The 18,179-nt window shown below is 38.8% G+C and overlaps 1 protein-coding gene across 2 annotated transcripts in view; it reads right to left on the bottom strand.

Annotated features, from left to right (window-relative positions):
- The window catches only part of RMDN1 (regulator of microtubule dynamics 1), a 35,272-nt gene that overhangs the window by 3,117 nt on the left and 13,976 nt on the right, over positions 1 to 18,179 (bottom strand). For both annotated transcript variants that reach the window (XM_061123833.1, XM_061123832.1), the window contains exons 2-8: positions 15,644 to 15,761; positions 12,522 to 12,618; positions 10,056 to 10,215; positions 7,997 to 8,086; positions 4,994 to 5,049; positions 3,060 to 3,147; positions 1,614 to 1,644 (exon numbers count right to left, since the gene is read on the bottom strand). In XM_061123833.1, coding sequence (XP_060979816.1) covers positions 1,614 to 1,644; positions 3,060 to 3,147; positions 4,994 to 5,049; positions 7,997 to 8,086; positions 10,056 to 10,215; positions 12,522 to 12,618; positions 15,644 to 15,761 — 640 coding nt within the window. The remainder of the gene's footprint in view (positions 1 to 1,613; positions 1,645 to 3,059; positions 3,148 to 4,993; positions 5,050 to 7,996; positions 8,087 to 10,055; positions 10,216 to 12,521; positions 12,619 to 15,643; positions 15,762 to 18,179) is intronic.

Here is an 18,179-nt window from a genome sequence, read left to right as displayed (position 1 = left end):
TAAAAGCATAGGAGGAGCTTCTAAACCGAACATCAGCCATGAGGAAAGGCCCCAAGAGGAGGTGACCATACAGTGAGGCCTGGAGGTGACTGGAATTACCGAGGGCCATTTTAGCTCCACAAAAGCATGACAGTGTTCTTCTCAGCAACCCAAGTGCTTAAGTCTCCTAAGGTGCTTTTTTAACTTTGTGATTATACTTCTAAGTTTATTTGAGAAAACTGCATTCCCACATCATACCCATGATATGTAACACTACCATCATGAGAGAACATCAACGGAAGGTCGTTAACAGTAAATGAGAATTAACACATTACAGAGAGAGTTAACATTCAGACAAAATTCTTTAGAAGAAACATGTTTCAAAAATGCTTTGCTATCATGAAAGCATCTGAACAAGTCCATATGACTAGGCTCTGAAATTTAGTAAACTATTTTAATCTTCTTCTGATTACGTTTCATAAAATATATTGGCAATGGTTTTTTTTGGGCGGGTGGCGGGTTGTATTTGGACATTAGGCTTCTGTCTCTGACATCTCTAGTTTCTGCAGTTAGAAAGGATAAACGTAGGCTGATGTTTTCTAGGCTGGCTGTTTCTTCAAAGTAAGAGTAACAGAAAACTCTTCATCACAAAAGACTGTCTGCAACGGAACAAAGACTGACCTGGTTTACAGCAGAGAGTTCTCATTTAAATGCCATCTGAAATTTGCTAAGACAGTTGATCTTTAAAAAGTACTTTCTGTAACTGTGTAAGGCTGACAGGCGTTGACTAGACTTGCTTTTGTGATCGTTTCATGATGTGTATGAATATCAAGTCATGTTGTACACGTGAAGCTAACAGTGTTACATTTCAATTATACTTCGGTTTCAAACAATAAAAATTTTAAATGAAGATAAACACATGCTTCTGATTAGCTGTGTGATCTTAAATAAAGAGTTAATCTGTCAACGCCTCCTCCCAAAAAGGAAGGCTGAATTACATCAAATGAAGGATCATTAGAACTGCAGCTCTAAGTTCAGTAGTAAGTTTATTTCTTTCTCAGGTGATCTTTACTAAATAAGGACTTTTAAAAATTACTTGAGGACTTCCCTCGTGGTACAGTGGGTGGAAATGCAGGGGACACGGGTCCTACCCCGGGTCCGGGAAGACTCCACAAGCCGTGAGACCTCTCGGCCCGGGCACCACACGAGAAGCCGCCACAGTGAGGCCCAGGCACAGCAGAGCTGCCCCCACTCGCTGTGACCAGTGGGGGGTCACAACGAAGCAACAAAGACCCCGCACACCCATAAACAAACAAATAATTTAAAAAATAATTTGGGAGTGTCTGGTTGCTAAGAGTCGGACACGACTGAGCGACTTCGCTTTCACTTTTCACTTTCATGCATTGGAGAAGGAAATGGCAGCCCACTCCAGTGTTCTTGCCTGGAGAATCCCAGGGACGGGGGAGCCTGGTGGGCTGCCGTCTACGGGGTCGCACAGAGCCGGACAAGACTGAAGTGACTTAGCAGCAGCTCAAAAAGAAGTTTATGAAGTATATCAGAACAAATAATTTTGTTTAAAAAATTGCTATTACATGTCAGACATTCATACAGTTATAGGAAATAAAAAACGTTACCTTGCTCTGCCCTGTGAAAGTAGCCTAGGGCCTGTCAAAAACACAAAAGCCCATATACATTGAAAAGGATTAAAACAGAGTCAGTATTAAAAAGCATTTTCCTACATTAAATATAAGATCTATTCCTACATTAAATATAAGATCTATTCTTACATTAGATCTACTCCTACATTAAAAGATCTATTCCTACATTAAATATAAGATAGGAAGTAAATCAAACCATCCTAAAAGAATGATCCCCTTAAAAAACAGTAACAGTCAATTCATCAACAGTGGGAGTTAATACAGCAAAATTGAACATAACACTATGAAATCATCAGAATACAGATTACAGTACGTGGCCCATTTCTAGTAATGACTTGACTGTTACTCAGAACTTGGACTGAAACCAGCATCATTAGGAAAGAGGAAAGATCATTATCATGTACAACTCAGATTATTCTGACATTTTTCTTCTTAAATCAGAACAGTGGCTTTATGAATAAAAACTAGATAAAATCAAAAGCTGTGTTTACAGGGATACACAGGTTGGGCCAATGCATCTGTAAGAGCCCTCTGTAACTGAAATCCCTACATAAGATGTTCGTGTCAGCCTGAAAGTCCCTGCTAATTCCTTTTTGTCCCACTTAAACTGTTTTCATAGCACATTAACTGACACTTGATCTTTTAGATACATAACTAATTTGTCATAGTAGAGATGATTGTGTCTTTTTTGTGAGAATGCATTCTTTTTAATAAAAACAAATATTTCACAACTCTGTTCTGATTATACAACTAAATATTCTTGACATCAAATTCTACACTGTAGCTTCCCAGAAAGCACTGTGATACAAGCTCATGATTCAAGTATTGGGAAATCTTTTTCAACCGTCTCCTTCCTTACTCTAAAAATTTTGTGATAAGTAAACCCAAAGTACGTGCCCTGAAATCCCTTTCAGGTTTTATTTTTAACAGGAAAAGCAAAAGACCTTAGAAATGAGACTATAAGCCTTTCAAGCCTGCTTTTAAAAAATGTTGTAAGTACTATCTATCAATACAAACATGCTTTAATTCCCAGACAGACGGCTGTTATCTTACAGAATCTTTGCCGGCTGGGCCACTAGGGAAGCCTAGAATGTGTCCCTAAAATATACTGGGAAGCAACTGTGTATTTCCTGCTCTATTTTATAATTTTCATATGGTACAGATTTCAAACAGAAAATGAAGGTAGCTTTTGGCCATGGGGTTCTTTAGCTGCAATATACCAGAATGCTCAGCCATTCACCTAAAGGGGAAAACAAACACTCACCATCACGCATCATAAGCACTAGCCTCTGTGGTAAGGGCTGCACGGGCCGTTGGAACGTGCCGGCGGCCCTCACTGCTCAGAGCTCCGGATGTGCGGACACCGCAGAGCGGCCCAGCGGTTAAGAGACCAGTACTAACCGACAAGGGACCTCACACTACCTCCTCATAGGTGGAGCTAGGCGGAGTTGCAAACAGCACTTTGGCAATCCTTCTTTGATACCAAGGCATTTCAGCAAATGTGTAACACCTATAGGGAAAGAAAATGACACATATATTCAAATTGCACCGTCTTTTTTTCTCCTAAAGAGAACTAAGCATCTTAACATATATAAAAGGAATCTTCTCCTACTGTATATTTAAACAGCTTATACTTCTCATAATATCCAGTAGGTTAATATTTGTACTGAATTATTTAGAGACTTATTTATATTGATCCATCCATCACGGTCTATTTTGCGACTAGGTGTAAGCAACATTTACAATAGTAATGATGATACAGTGTATCGTTCACCGCTGAGTACTCACTTTGTGCAAAGTGCTGAGCTGAGTGATTCTCCCATCTACTCCTTACAATAATAAAATGAGATAGAATCATTACCCCTATTTTTTTACATAAAAACTAACTCGAGAAGTTTTTAAAAAAACAAGAAAAATAACAAAGCATGGGATACCTAAATGACAAGAGCAACCAGCAAGTCTACACGTGTGAAAGCGTGTGGCAATAACGAACACCCGACAGCAGAGGAGGCCGGTGCGGCTCATCCGGATGTCTTACACACAGCAGCGCCTGTCCACCCACCCGCCCTGAAGAGCCTTCCCCGCTCACCTCCCGCCCCCACTAGCAGCCCTCGGCTCCTTTCAGGCACGGGGAGCCCTGCTCAGTGTCACGTGGCCGCCTGGATGAGGGGGCTGGGGGAAGGGACACGTGGGTCTGCACGGCTGAGGCCCCTGCTGTCCGCCCGAAACTCTCAGAGCATCGTTAACCAGCCACACTCCAGGACAAAATAAAAAGGTTAATAAAAAAAATAACATCAAAACTCTCGACAGCTTTCTGAAATAAGGAGGAAAAAAGTGTTCGATCTTTGATTAGGGTCTGAAGTCCTTGAGGAAGAAACTGTAGTTCATTCATATCTGGTCACCAGCATCTGAATTACTGTCCCTCAATTACCATTAATTCTCACTCAGTAAGTGTTTCGTTAAACATGTCCTTTATCCAGTATTTACTTCTCTTTTAAAAGGTATTTACTTCTCTTTAAAGAGAGTTTGATTCGGACTTTGCGCTGTTACCCCTCACAGAAGACAATAAATACTCAGCTCTGTAGACCACACGTAAAGAAAATGGTGGTAAACCTAAGACTCTCAAACCAGTAAGAATTTAACACACTGGTGTATGCTCATACCGGCAAGATAAGGATGTGCTTTAAACAGAGATTACATAAAAATGGAAAGATACTGAAATTCCTCAGATGAATCACACTGTATCTGACACACTTTGAAGACACAAAGACCCTCTGAGGCCATCCTATTTATTGTATTACTATGTAGTTAGCTTAATCCAATCCGTTCAGTCTGGTAAACAAGAATAATCTTCCCCTAAAAAGGGAATCTAAGGTTTAATGAAAAGTTTAAATGCCTTTTTAATCTTAATACCTGTTTCTAAATAATCTGAATAACAATACTTAACAAAATCACAATCAAATTTAGTATTTTCTAAATACTAAACACTAAATGGACTTCCCTGGTGGCTCAGACAGTAAAGTGTCTGTCTACAATGCGGGAGACCTGGGTTCGATCCCTGGGTCGGGAAGATTCCCTGGAGAAGGAAATGCCAACCCACTCCAGTATTCTTGCCTGGAGAATCCCATGGACAGAGGAGCCTGGTGTCCATGGGGTTGCAAAGAGTCAGACACGGCTGAGCGACTTCACTTCACTTCACTTCAAACACTAAATAACCAGTACAACTGTAAGTTAATCTAATGGATTAAACACTCTTGACTCTCAAATAATATTTCAAACATTTTACTTTTTTATATACTACAAAACAAGATCACACTAAGTACCACTGAAATATTTATTTCAAGAAATCTTCTTACCAAATACCCATAAGGTGAATTGAAGTAGCATCTTTAGGGTTCAGCTCGATTGCTTTCTAACAAGAAACGAGAAAAGGAATCATATTTGTTTTCTAAACACCAATAAGTACTTTACCATATTGCTGACAAAACCCATGATTTTTTTTAAAAACTGCAACCCAGAATTTCAATTTTTCTATGATAATCAACACCAATTTTCTTCCTTTTGACTCTTTAATATATTTCAGCACACTATTACTTACTTATACTTAGGTTACTATTTTATAAGATTCAGAAACTGACAGTAGGATGTAGCAAGAGGAAAGAAAACAAAATCTGTAAATGAATCTAATTTGAAAACAGTAACAATATATAGCTCTCAGTTATATCTTCTAGATTAAAAGAAAACTAAATAATAAAGTTCTTTGTGGCAAGTCCTATATGACTGTTAAGTGAAATTATTCTTTGTTAGAAAAACAAAATACATAATGTTAGAAAGTCTCTTCCTATGTGCAAATTTGGTTTAACTTCCCCATCTATATTTAACAAAGGGAGAATCAACACTACTTATTCAAAGAATTCATTAATAGAATAATTATGTACAATATAAAATATATTGATAGTCTCCCTAATTTCTATTTACTATGTGGAAGTCCTATGTGAATTAATGTAAAGCATAAACTACAGAATAACTTTAAAGAAATTATTTCTCTATTTTTCATTATTTTGTTGAAATCCACTAAGGAAATCTCACAGATTTATGTTAATCCTATTAAAGATAAAAAAAAAAAAAAACCCTTTTTAAAAAAATTAAGACTTCCTAGCTTACGCTTTTCTATAAAAACACATCTTCACTTTCAGTTGATAATGTGTGAAACACACATTTTTTTTTTTTTAAACACACATTTTTAAGTGTCTGTACTGGTTACTAGAGTGACTCTGAAGCCAGACTAATAGGGTTCAAATCACAGCTCGATGACCTCTAACTTTATGACCTTAGCAAGTTATATATTCTTTCCAAGCCTGAGTTTGCTCTTGTACAGAATCAGGAAAGCAGTACACTTAACTTATAAGGTTGTGGTAAAAATTAAATGAGCAAGTTAACAGGAGGTGCTTAACACAGTAATATTTTCTATCATCAGAATCATCATTATTGTTACTTTTTTGTAAGTTTCAGACCCTTTATTACAAACACTGATTATAATGTTAGTAATGGGAGAGGGAATAGCTAAAATAAGGCTAATCACATATGACTTGGTGGAAATCTTGTTACCAATAATATAGGGAGAAATCAGCATTGACCTAATTTTGACTTTTCTATAAATAAAGTTATGTCCTTTACATAGCAGAATATATTTTAAAGTATATTCAGCTCCTATTCTAAGCAGCCTTTCCAAATCAGAGTTCCACCAGAAAATTAAGCCCTACAAAATATTATACAAGTTACTATATTTTCCATTCTGCCAAGAATGGTACACAGTCCATTTGGATGCAAAGGAAAGAAGCTAACTCATCACATACAGCTGATGCCTTGGGGAATTACAATTTAAGTTACTTTTGGGATGTATTCAGAGGGGTTATACTCAAGCAAACCTTTCCTTTTATAATCCTCTCTGTCGTAAGTTTAAGTGTCTTCAAAAACAATACAAAGATAGTAATTCCTTATGGCTTTAGATGTAATAATGGAATCTGAAATAGAAGTAGTTTAAATGATCTTTTAAGTACGTAAATACTAAACACTGTCATTTAAAAAATACAGCTAATATACACACTTAAAAACTGCTTATTTTTAAATAATCTATAGTCTTCACAGTTTCTCTGAAGTATATATTAATTTACTGTATGCAGTATTTCATCGTTCACTTGGAAGTTATTTGTCAGGTATTTCTACAACCCAAGGCACAAAATAATTTAAGTGATTTATCTAATGCCACTGAGATTCTATTTCACTGAATCTCTAAGATAACATAAGTTATGACACACCATTATTTTATATACCACTAAGAAAAAAGCACTGCTGATTATATATAATGCAATCTGATTTCAAAGGTCTTAAAATGTGAAAAATCTATATTACTAAATTCAAATATATATGTATGTATATCAATGTATGTGTGTACGAATGTGTGTGTGTGTATATACATGTATATATATAGTATCGATGCCCAAATAAGAAGCTAGGTCTCCTGACTCCTAGTCCAATGCTCTTTTCCGCTACTCATTACAATAACTAGGAATTGAATCAGTAACAATAAATATGTTTGTTTTCATCACCTTCTCTTCATTTGTATTTTTGAGATGGTCTATGATAGCAAAGATAAATAGACTGGGTTTTTAGCTGCAGTTTTTTTGTTGATTGTTTTCAGACAACAGAATAACGTGTAAGCACAACATGAAATATACAAATTCCGGGAGAATTTCTGGCACCTAAGGAAGAGCTTACTATAATAAGTAAATGAATTTTGGGGGAAATATTAAAAGTCAGAGATCATATATAGTACTATTATCTCTGCAAGTGGTATGTCGATTATATTGGACTGCTGGATGAGACCGTATCCCCTGGCACTCAGGACTTTGTATAAACCCTTCTCACCCCTCGTCTTGGCCAAATGACTTGTTTAGGTCGAAAGATTATCACGAAGTGTGATGCAAACATGCTTGATAGAAGTCTGCACAGTGGAACTCTTCCCCTGGCATGCTCACTCTTGGCAGCAGCAACTATGCGATAGAGAAGTGTGGGCTACATGCTAAACGGTGAGAAGGAAAGTAGAGAGAAACGTCACACGAGAGGGTATCTTGTCCGTTCCTGTCTGACCTGAGGGTCCAGGTGAAGGAAGCCCTTTAAATGACCTCAGCCACAATGAGCAGAATGGAAGCACCACTGTGCACAGTTAATCCACAGAATTTTGAGAAATAATTTGTCATTGTTTTAGGACTAAGCTTTAGGTAGTTTGCTATACAGTAAGAAATAAGTGAAACAGAAATCTATTCAGAAAACTAATGACTTTTGAAGTCCATCAGTACCTCAAAATGCTCCTTGATAATGTAGGCATTTGCAATTTTAGCCTTGATTCCTTCATAATCTCCAACATCACTAATACAGATTGCATACCACTAAAAATAGAAGAAACAAAGGTGTAAGAATACTAATATTCAGTAATATTCCATTCAATACCAGGTTGCAATTCCTCAGTAGTTATTCTCATTTAACAAAAAGCTGAGCACAAAACCTGTATTAAATATACTAGAATATACAAAGAAAAAGTAGACACAGCCCTTAAGGAACTTAAGTTAGGACATGCTTATAGAGAACTATAATATAAGACAGAGGTTAGTGAATCTCTAAGAAAGTTACCAACACAATGGGGATATAATGATTCATACTTATGGTATGAATATAAATTTAGAAAAACGTGCAATTTAATAATTATCATTTTATTTTCTCAACCTACTTTCTGGGAACTGTTTCTTACTTCACACCCACATTGCTAAAGTAATAATGGCCATATTTGTCAATCGTGACTTTGTCCTCATGCCCACGGCTGGACAACAAACCCAAACTGAGACAATCTGAGTTTCTTCTCTAAGAACTGAATCCAAATATCCAAGCTTCATAAACCCAGGTGCTGTGGAAAGTCACAGATTCAGGATGAGAAATGCAAATCAAAACTACAATGAGGTATATCACCTCACACCAGTCAGAATGGCCATTGTCAAAAAGTCTACAGACAATAAATGCTGGAGAGGGTGTGGAGAAAAGGGAAGCCTCTTGCACTGTTGGTAGGAATGCAAACTGATACAGCCACTATGGAGAACAGCATGGAGCTTTCTTGAAAACTAGGAATAAAACGACTGTATTCCTGGGCATATACAGAGGAAACCAAAATCGAAAAAGACACATGTACCCCAATGTTCACAGTAGCACTATTTACAGCAGCTAGGACATGGGAGCAATCCAGACGTCCATCAACAGATGAATGGATAAACATATGGTACATGTATACAATGGAATATTACTCAACCATAAAAAAAGAACAAATTTGAGTCAGTTCTAGTGAGATGGATAAACCTGAAACCTGTTATACACAGTGCAGTAAGTCAGAAAGAGAAGAGCAAATATAGTATATTAACCCATATATACAGAGTCTAGAAAACTGGTACTGATGACGCTATTCGCAGGGAAGGAATGGAGACGCAGATGAGGAGAATGGACTTGTGGCCACAGCGGGGGAAGCAGAGAGTGGGATGAACAGAGAAAGCAGCATCAACACATACGCACTACTATGTGTGAAACAACTTGACCGGAAGGACACGTATGACATACGCTCAACAACGGCTGGGTAAATACACCTTCCGTGTGCAAAGAGAACATTTACAAACATGGACCATATTCTGGGCCATAAAACAAGCCTCAACAAATTAAAAGGGTCTGTTTTATTCTTAATACAAACAAGAAACGGTGGTGGTGGGGATCAGGGCAGATGGAACCATGCCCTAAAGGGAGCATTTGCAAATGCGTGAAGACAGAATTCAGCTGTCACAATGACTCGGGGGCTCCCCTGGGGACAGTCCGATATGGCAAAGTAAGGTCCTCATCCAAAATATCAATAATGTCCCTTGGCCTCCCCACCGTGTCCATTGAAAAGCGTATTCTAAACAGTCAGGAAATCCAGACGCTCGTGGAGTCACATGTAGAAAGTTACACAAGATCTCTGCTGTCCAGCTGCTACCTATCCCCACATAAAACAGAAATAAAATGTGAGGAAAATAAGAAAACGTTTGTCCAGTGTTTCTACAACTAGAACTAAAGACAGACGCAACTGATGGAACTACTAACGCTTCAGTTTAAAAATAAGCCTTCACAAAAGTAACTTATCAAGCACACTAATGAAACTAGAATAGATGTTCAAGAACACAAAGAAGAATACTGCTTCTTTTTGAAAAAGTTTATAAAAATAAATCTCTTCCCTACTTCTTTAAAAGAGAGGTATTTCTTTCCTAGGTAAGTTATATATAATAGATAAGTACAGACCAATGTCTATGTCAATACAAGGTAAGAGTTTCATTACTGTAAGCACCTCACCTTATGGGCCGCAAAACTTGATTCATTTTTCTCAAGTGCCCTTTTTGCATACTCTAGGGCTTCATATACCAAAACCTTTTTCTCCTCTTCTGAGGTTCCACTAAGCTGAGCTACATCACGTGATGCCCGTGCCAAACGCCACAGTAACTCCGCATCTTCACTAATGTGAAATAAATATAAAGCAACAACCATTTTAGCTCACATTTTCATGGTTAAAGGTCATATCACTAATGAATACATAGTCTTTCAGGTCAGTGAGGATATAGCAGGCAACACAATATCGAAATCCACTATTCATAATGTTAAATTTATTATTTTCTATCACACAAATCTATGTGTGTGCTAAAACTTCCTCCAAAATATCCAACATTACATACAAACGTTAACTTACCTGTAATATCTAAAATACTAACTTCCTTAGAAAATATCTGTATATTTGAATTCTCTAAACAATTTCCCTACAAAATTCAATATATACCTTGACATTTGAGTTCAGTGGCACTGTGCTTCAGACAACTCACTAACTGGTTCAGACAGTACTATAATATATATTAATTTATAGACAGGGTTAGGCACTATAAAACAGAATGCTGTATCCAGAGCTCCAAATATAGTACCTGGCATACAAATATATATATGATAAATACCTGTTAATGAATGACAATATAATATAATCTCAAAATAAATCCTATCTTTGAATATGTCACCCATACCATGATGCATGGAATATTTAAAGCAAGGGCTCTGGACTCCTTGAAGAACTGCAATTTAAATACAATTATATAAGATTGAACTGTCTAATAAATAAAACAAATTGTGTGTGCATGCTCAGTTGCTCAGTCATGTCCAACTCTTTGCAACCCCATGAACTATATATAGTCTGTCAGGCTCCTCTGTCCATGGAATTTTCCAGGCAAGAACACTGGAGTGGGTTGCCATTTCCTCCTCCAGGGGATCTTCCTGGCCCAGGGATCAAACCCACGTCTCTTGTGTCTCCTGTATCGGCAGATGGATATTTTACCACTGTGCCACCTGGGAAGCCATTTTAATAAAAATTCCTTTTATTAAATGTTTCTCTTTAAACCTACTATGTTATACTTTTCTTAACAAAAATAGTATTCACATAAAATTGAGTGAAACTGAAGGTAGGGACTTCCCTGGTGGTCCAGTGGTTAAGAGTCCGCCTGCCAATGCAGGGCACGTGGATGTGGTCAGTGGTTCAGGAAGATCCCACATGCCGTGGAGCAGCGACGTGCATACACGTGCAGGCCGTGCTCCTCAACAGGAGGGGCCACCACAGGCAGCAGCCCCCTCTCAGCAAGCAGAGACAGCCCACACGCAGCGAAGAAGGCCGGCCCAGCCAGAGACATCTGGACACGTCAATCAAAATAAAACGCAAAGGAAGAATCATTAACAAGAGAAACGGAGGGTACGCAGCAATAGCATATCTAATCCAGTCAATATAAAATAACCACCTGACAGCTTCCTAGGCGGCTCAGTAGTAAAGAATCCACCTGCAATGCAGCAGACGTGGGCTCAACCCCTGGGGCGGGAAGACCCCCTGGAGGAGGAAACGGCAACCCCCTCCAGGGCTGCTGTCTGAAGAATCCCATGGACAGAGGAGCCGGCGGGCTACAGTCCATGGGGTCAGCAAGAGTCGGACACGCCTGAGCCACAGAACAAAAACCTTACAGCTTGCACCGCGAATACTGGAGAGACTATAAAATGCCAGGCCAGCCACTCAAGGTACTGAGCGGACGATGGAAAAGAAAAGTTGGATCCTACAGATATTTAGGAAGTAGAATTGATGGGTCTTTTGGGGAAAATTGGTTTGGGGAAATCTAAGAAAGTCGGTTGAAAATGGCTCAATATTTTTAGTTCAGTAGATGAGGTAGATCAATGATCTGGAAATGCCATTTAGTCTGATTTGACTCATTCTATTGGGCTGAATCTCCTCTTTCCATCTCCATTCCCCCCACAATATGAGCACACATTAATATAAGCATGTATGCTAATACTAAAAACAGAAAAAGGAGCTATTTTTAGTTTCTGAGACTGTGCTTTACAGGGATACATAGGTATTATTCAAAGGTGACAAAAAATCCTAGTTCATTCAAATCTTATAGCAGTAAGAAATTAACTCAGAAGAAATGAGAAATACATGACATAGATAAAGAAGATAAGTATCTATTCAATGACTACCTTGTATTCAAAGTAACAAAAGGAAAAACTATGTCAACATTACCTAGAATGAGTACATAGAACCACCTTTTCTAAATCAATGAAATATATGTAGCACTTCTGAGTCACTTAACATAAGAAAAAAATCATACTATAAACTCTAAGAACTATTACTTTGAAGTAAAAACTTTTAAAAACTATAAAAATTCCCAGCACCAAGAACATTTTAATCATTAAATAACAGAAAATTTCAGTCAACAGCAAACCTGGGCCTACATAACCCACCTTTCCTTGTACTGGGTTAGCAACTGGTAAAGTTTTTCTGTTTCTCCACTTTCATATAAGTAGTCTGCTTGTTCAAGGATTTCTTCAATTTTGAAGACTATAAAAGAAAAAAAGACACACTAAAGTAAGTCTTTCCAAGCCAGTTGGCAATAATTCTAAGACACCTGAACGCTTTTACACAGAAGCAAAAGAAATCAGAAACAGAAATCAGAAATTCTGAAGAATCTTTGACCTCATTTCTGTAACAAAACACTGCTAAAGCATGCTGAAACTAAGAGTAATAGATGCAAAAAGAAGTGGGTAAGAGCTCTAATCTCTGCTCTGGTACTCTGAAGAAATTTACATCGTGAGCTTCTTTTGAAAAATTGATATAATGGGACATACACACAGAGAAAAACCTTTAAAGTTCAACCACTAGGCCTGACTCGCAAGGACACTTTAAAAACATTAATATTATAACATGAAAACATGGCTTCTCCTAACTACTTGGCAAGGTTGCTGAGAGAGTTGAAGCTATGATGAAAAGTCTAGGGAGCTTTATGTTAAGTTAATATATGATATTTGTTTTTCTCTCTCTGATTTACTTCACTCTGTATAACAGACTCTAGGTTCATCCACCTCAGGTGAACTGATTCAAATCCATTCCTCTTTATGGCTGAGTAATATTCCAGTATGTGTGTGTGTGCGCATGTGTGTGTGAGCGTGCGTGCAGAAACACACCACAACTTCTTTATCCATTCATCTGCTAATGGACATCTAGGTTGCTTCCATGTCCTGGCTATTGTAAATAGTGTTGCAGTGAATAACGGGGTAATGTGTCTTTTTAAATTCTGGTTCTCTCAGGGTGTATGTCCAGTAATAGAACTGCAGGGTCATTCAGCCTGGTGCTCTGTGACAATCTAGAGGGGCAGAAAAATAATAATAATAATAATAATATAATAAAGGGGCAGGATGGACGTGGGAGGCAGGCTTTAGAGGGAGGGGATATATGTATATTTATGGCTGATTCATGTTGTTGCACAGGAAAAACCAACACAAAGTTGTAAAGAAATTATCCTCCGATTAAAATTTTTTTTAAAATAGTAAAAAAATGTCTAGGGAGCTTTAAAAAGCTGAGTTGTAAGTATCTGCCAAAATATGTCATTAGCCAGTGACAAAACCAACTCCCCTTTGTCTTTCATGAAAATGATATGTTGAAAAAAGAAAGAAAAAACAAAAACATAGCAATTCAAGTATATGCTTTTTTAAAAAATATAAGAACAATCATGGACAAATGAAATCAATAAATAACTAGTAATTTTTAGCCAATTTCAGATTCTTCATCTTCTAGAACGTTAATAAGAACATCTATTCAAAATCAAATCTCTTCTTTCCTAATCAACTTGGTGACGGTTAAAAAGTGAGGGCTGTGGAACACAAACAGGCTTATTAAGTCATAAATTGCAAGAGCTTTTCCCTAGTGGGCTGGGTCCAGTTTTGGTCTCTGTAGCCGTTCATTTCACTTGGCCGTGCTGTCTCGGTTGCTGCGAGGGCTCTTCCCCAGCTGTGGGGTGCGGGGCCCCTCCCGCAGGGCAGCGGCGTCTCTGGCTGAGGACACGGACTTCAGTAGCCGCGGCTCCCAGCTCTGGAGCACAGGCTCCACGGTTGTGGCTCAGGTGCTCCAAGACATGTGAGATCTTCCCAGACTAGGATCAAGCCGGTGTCTCTTGCACTGGTGTGCTAAGCCCCTTCACTCGTGTCCGACTCCTTGGGACCCCAGGGACTGTAGCCTGCCAGGCTCCTCTGTCCATGGGATTCTCCAGGCAGGAACACTGGCGTGGGCTGTCATCCCCTCCTCCAGGGGATCTTTCTGACCCAGGGATCGATGTCAAGTCTCTCACAACTTCTACCCTGGTAGGCAGATTCTTTACTACTGAGCCACCAGGGAAGCCCTGATATAGTCTAAATTTTGGGTCTGTCCACATACACAACTGGCTTAACCAAATTTAATTTTTAAAATATGGCAAGTCTTAATATATGTTTACATATCTATGATATGCTAAATAAAAAATTTGATGGCATTTTTCTATTTTTCAGCCAGTTATTTGATATTTAGTACCAAGTTGCATTCTGTTTATAAATAAAATATTTTTATCTCAAAGTAATTGGGTCTTAATTACATCAAGAAGAATACACCACCATGGCATTAAGAAAACAACAGAATCACTGTATCATTATACAGTAGAGGTTGGCAAGCTTGTTCTGTAAAGATTCAGAGAATAAATGTTTTAAGGCTTTGTGGGCCAGATTGATTTGTGGTATATTCTCCCACCCTGCCACAACCCCTCAACCCTTTAAAAATGTAAAAAACATTCCCAGCCCAAGGTTCCTACAAAACTATAAAGTATGAACAGAGTATTTCTCACTGTAGGAGCTCTAGCTACCAGAAGACATTTTATATATTTGAATACATAATACAGCTGACGTATTACAGGCTGGATTATTTTCCGCTTGTCTCTGCTTGTCTGTATGTCCCTACTGTGTGTGTGCTTGGCTGCTCAGCTGCATCCAGCTCTTTGCAACACCATGAACTGCAGACCACCAGGCTCCTCTGCACATGAAATTTTCCAGGCAAGAATACTGGAGTGGGGTGCCATTTCCTACTCCAGGCTCTACTGTGTACACACACACACACATAGTTAAAGGTGAAATTGTTAGTCGCTCAGTTGTGTCCAACTCTTTGCAACCCCATGGACTGTAGCCCACCAGCTCCTCTGTCCATGGGATTTCCCAGTCAAGAATACTAGAGTGGGTTGCCATCCTCTTCTCCACGGGAGCTTCCTGATCCAGGGATCAAACCGGGGTCTCCTGCATTGCAGACAGATTCTTTACCACCTGAGCCACCAGGGAACATGTGTGTGTGTGTGTGTGTGTGTGTGTGTGTGTGTGTGTGTGTGTGTGTGTGTGTGTGTGTGTGTGTGTAGAGAGAGAAAGAGATATCAGACTGACAAGTAGAGAAAAGCAGAAAATAATCTAGCCTATAACATGTCTGTTACATTATCTATTCAAACATAATAAGTAATTATCAAAATATAACAAATACGAATACCTCTAAGTGTTCCCGATGTTTAGCTGAGGCTTACCTTTGGCTGCGGCATGAACCACAACAGCCTGGGAAATGACTCGACAAGTTTCAAAACCCAAATAAGACAGGGCAGAAAATAAAAGACTTCTTCTGAAAGTTCCTGAGTTTCCCATTACCTATGGAAAGAATTAATGGTCAGGGTTGTCAAACAGAAAATTTGAAGAAACTGCTACCAAAAGCAAAGATTACATCAATTTTTTCCCACCTTCAAAGCAATCAATCCTAAGAGTACTAGAAGTGCAAAATTTACTTTGTCAAATTCTTCTGTAAAACTATTTCACATAGTTACTTTATATAGAGAGAGTGTATCTTGTTAAGAAAAGCCTCTTAGCAGCTAAAGATGGTAGCTTGATGTAACAATGTCAGTTATGCTGGTAAATGCTGGATTGGAAGGTCTACATTCTATTTGAAGAAGCATGGATATTATAATTTCTTGAAACAAAATAAGACACCAGTATATAATCAGTATGAACCTTAAGAATACATGAGATAAAGAATATCAAATATGGCAATTACATATAAATAACATACATGGTTTTAAATAAAGCTATCTTCAAAAGTGACCCATAAAGTTTTAAAATAAACAATGAATAAAATAAAAAGTATATCCAAACAGATTTAGAAATTCATTGTCATAATTATGGCCAGAATTCTCAAGATCAAAGGCAAAAGAATATATGGATATCACTATAGCAATTCTTCCCTTTTCCCATGACAATTTTCCTTTCACATAGCACCTATTTTTTCCTTTCTGTCAATTTATTCCCATCTATATAAAAATAAGCTAGCCTACCTACTTTTGTAAGGTGTAACTGTTCCCTTCTTAAAAACAAAAGAAAAAGCTTCCTTTTGAGTTCACATCTCCCTTCAATCTCATTTTTCAAATTCTCTTTTCAGCAAAACTCTTTTAAAAAGCTGTCTGGAGCTCTGTCTCCACTTCCTCTCTTTGCATTCTTTCTTGAATTCATACAAATCACACTTTTATCCCCACAACTCCACAGACAGTATTCTAGTTAAGGCAACCAAGGATGGTATTTCCTAGAAAATTCTCATCTTACTTGATCTATCAAAAGCATTTGACAGCTGTTCACTTCCTCCTTTAAAAAAGAAAACAAAACTATAAATATTTAATATAAGAAATTTTTAAAATGTTGCTTTATTGAGAAATTGGACTTCCCTGGTGGCTCAGAGGGTAAAGCATCTGCTGCACTGTAGCGGGAGACCCAGGTTCAGTCCCTGGGTCAGGAAGATATCCTGGAAAAGGAAATGGCAACCCACTCCTGTACTCTTGCCTTGAAAATCCCATGGATGGAGGAACCTGGTAGGCTACAGTCCATGGGGTCACAAAGAATCGGACACGACTGAGCGACTTCACTTACTGAGAAATAAGCGATATAAAGACGGTGTGCGTGTGTAACATGCACCAGTGTGAAGGATATTTGCACACCTGTGAAACCATCCCACAATCAAGGTAATGAGCACACGCGCCAGTCCCCCAGTCTCCCCGTGTCTGCTTCTTCCCTGAGCCTCCCGGGCTGCGCTGGGTCTCAGCCGAGCGCGCGGCCTTCTGCCGCGGTGCCAGGCTTCTCTGAGCTGCGGCCCACAGGCTGAGCCGCCCGACAGCAGGTGGGGTCTCAGTCCCAGCCAGGGAGCGAGCCCGTGTGCCCGGCATGGAAGGCGGGTCCCTAAGCGCTGGCCCAGCAGGGATGGCCCCTCACGTCTAACTCATCCACCCGCTTCCCTTCAGCACTTGCTGTGTTCTCTCACCCTTGAAACGCTCTTCACCTGGCTTTAAGAATACTACTTTCCTGAATTTACTGTGTCCTGTGCTAAATCCCAGAACTTCGTTTTTCTACCCCTATCATTTCGGTGATTTCATTTGGTTTTATGGCTTTAAATGGCATCAACATGCCCAAAACATGCACATTTAATAAAGCCAAGAGGTCTCCTCTTAACTTCTGAACCACATACCCAGCTGCCAAACAACATTTACACCCACAGAAAATGTAACAGGCACCTCAGTCTCAGCCACTCACTGTTTCCCCAAACTCACGCCACTCAGTTTCCCCTTCTTGGTAAACGGCAACTCTACACTTACGGTTCTTCAAGCCGAAAAAACAAACAAAACTGTCCCTCACAACCCAAATCTGAACCATATTTTAGCTTCTCATGAGTATCTAGGGTAAGAATGAGGAATCCAACATACTACAGTTTGCTGAGTGCTTTCTTTACTTTTTCTTGAGCTTGAATATCCAAGACACCAAATACAACTGGATTCAAAACAAACCAACAGCAAAGCAGTAAAACCAAATCTGACACAGCCACATTTCTAACACTGGATGTTCTGAGTTCACTCATAGTTACAAAGAGAAGCAAGATGCGGTAGGCGCACAGGGGACGGGGGTAGGGGGGATGGATGGTGACGGTGTGACAGAGAGAAGAGAAAAAGACTCAGATTTTTCAGTGAGCCCCCTAGTTTCACCTGTTGTCCTGGCAGGCGTATCACACAGAAGAAAAGACTGCACAGATTATTA

Source organism: Dama dama, chromosome 21, assembly GCF_033118175.1.
Source record: "Dama dama isolate Ldn47 chromosome 21, ASM3311817v1, whole genome shotgun sequence".
NCBI lineage: Eukaryota > Metazoa > Chordata > Mammalia > Artiodactyla > Cervidae > Dama > Dama dama.
This window is presented reverse-complemented; position numbering and strand designations above follow the sequence as displayed.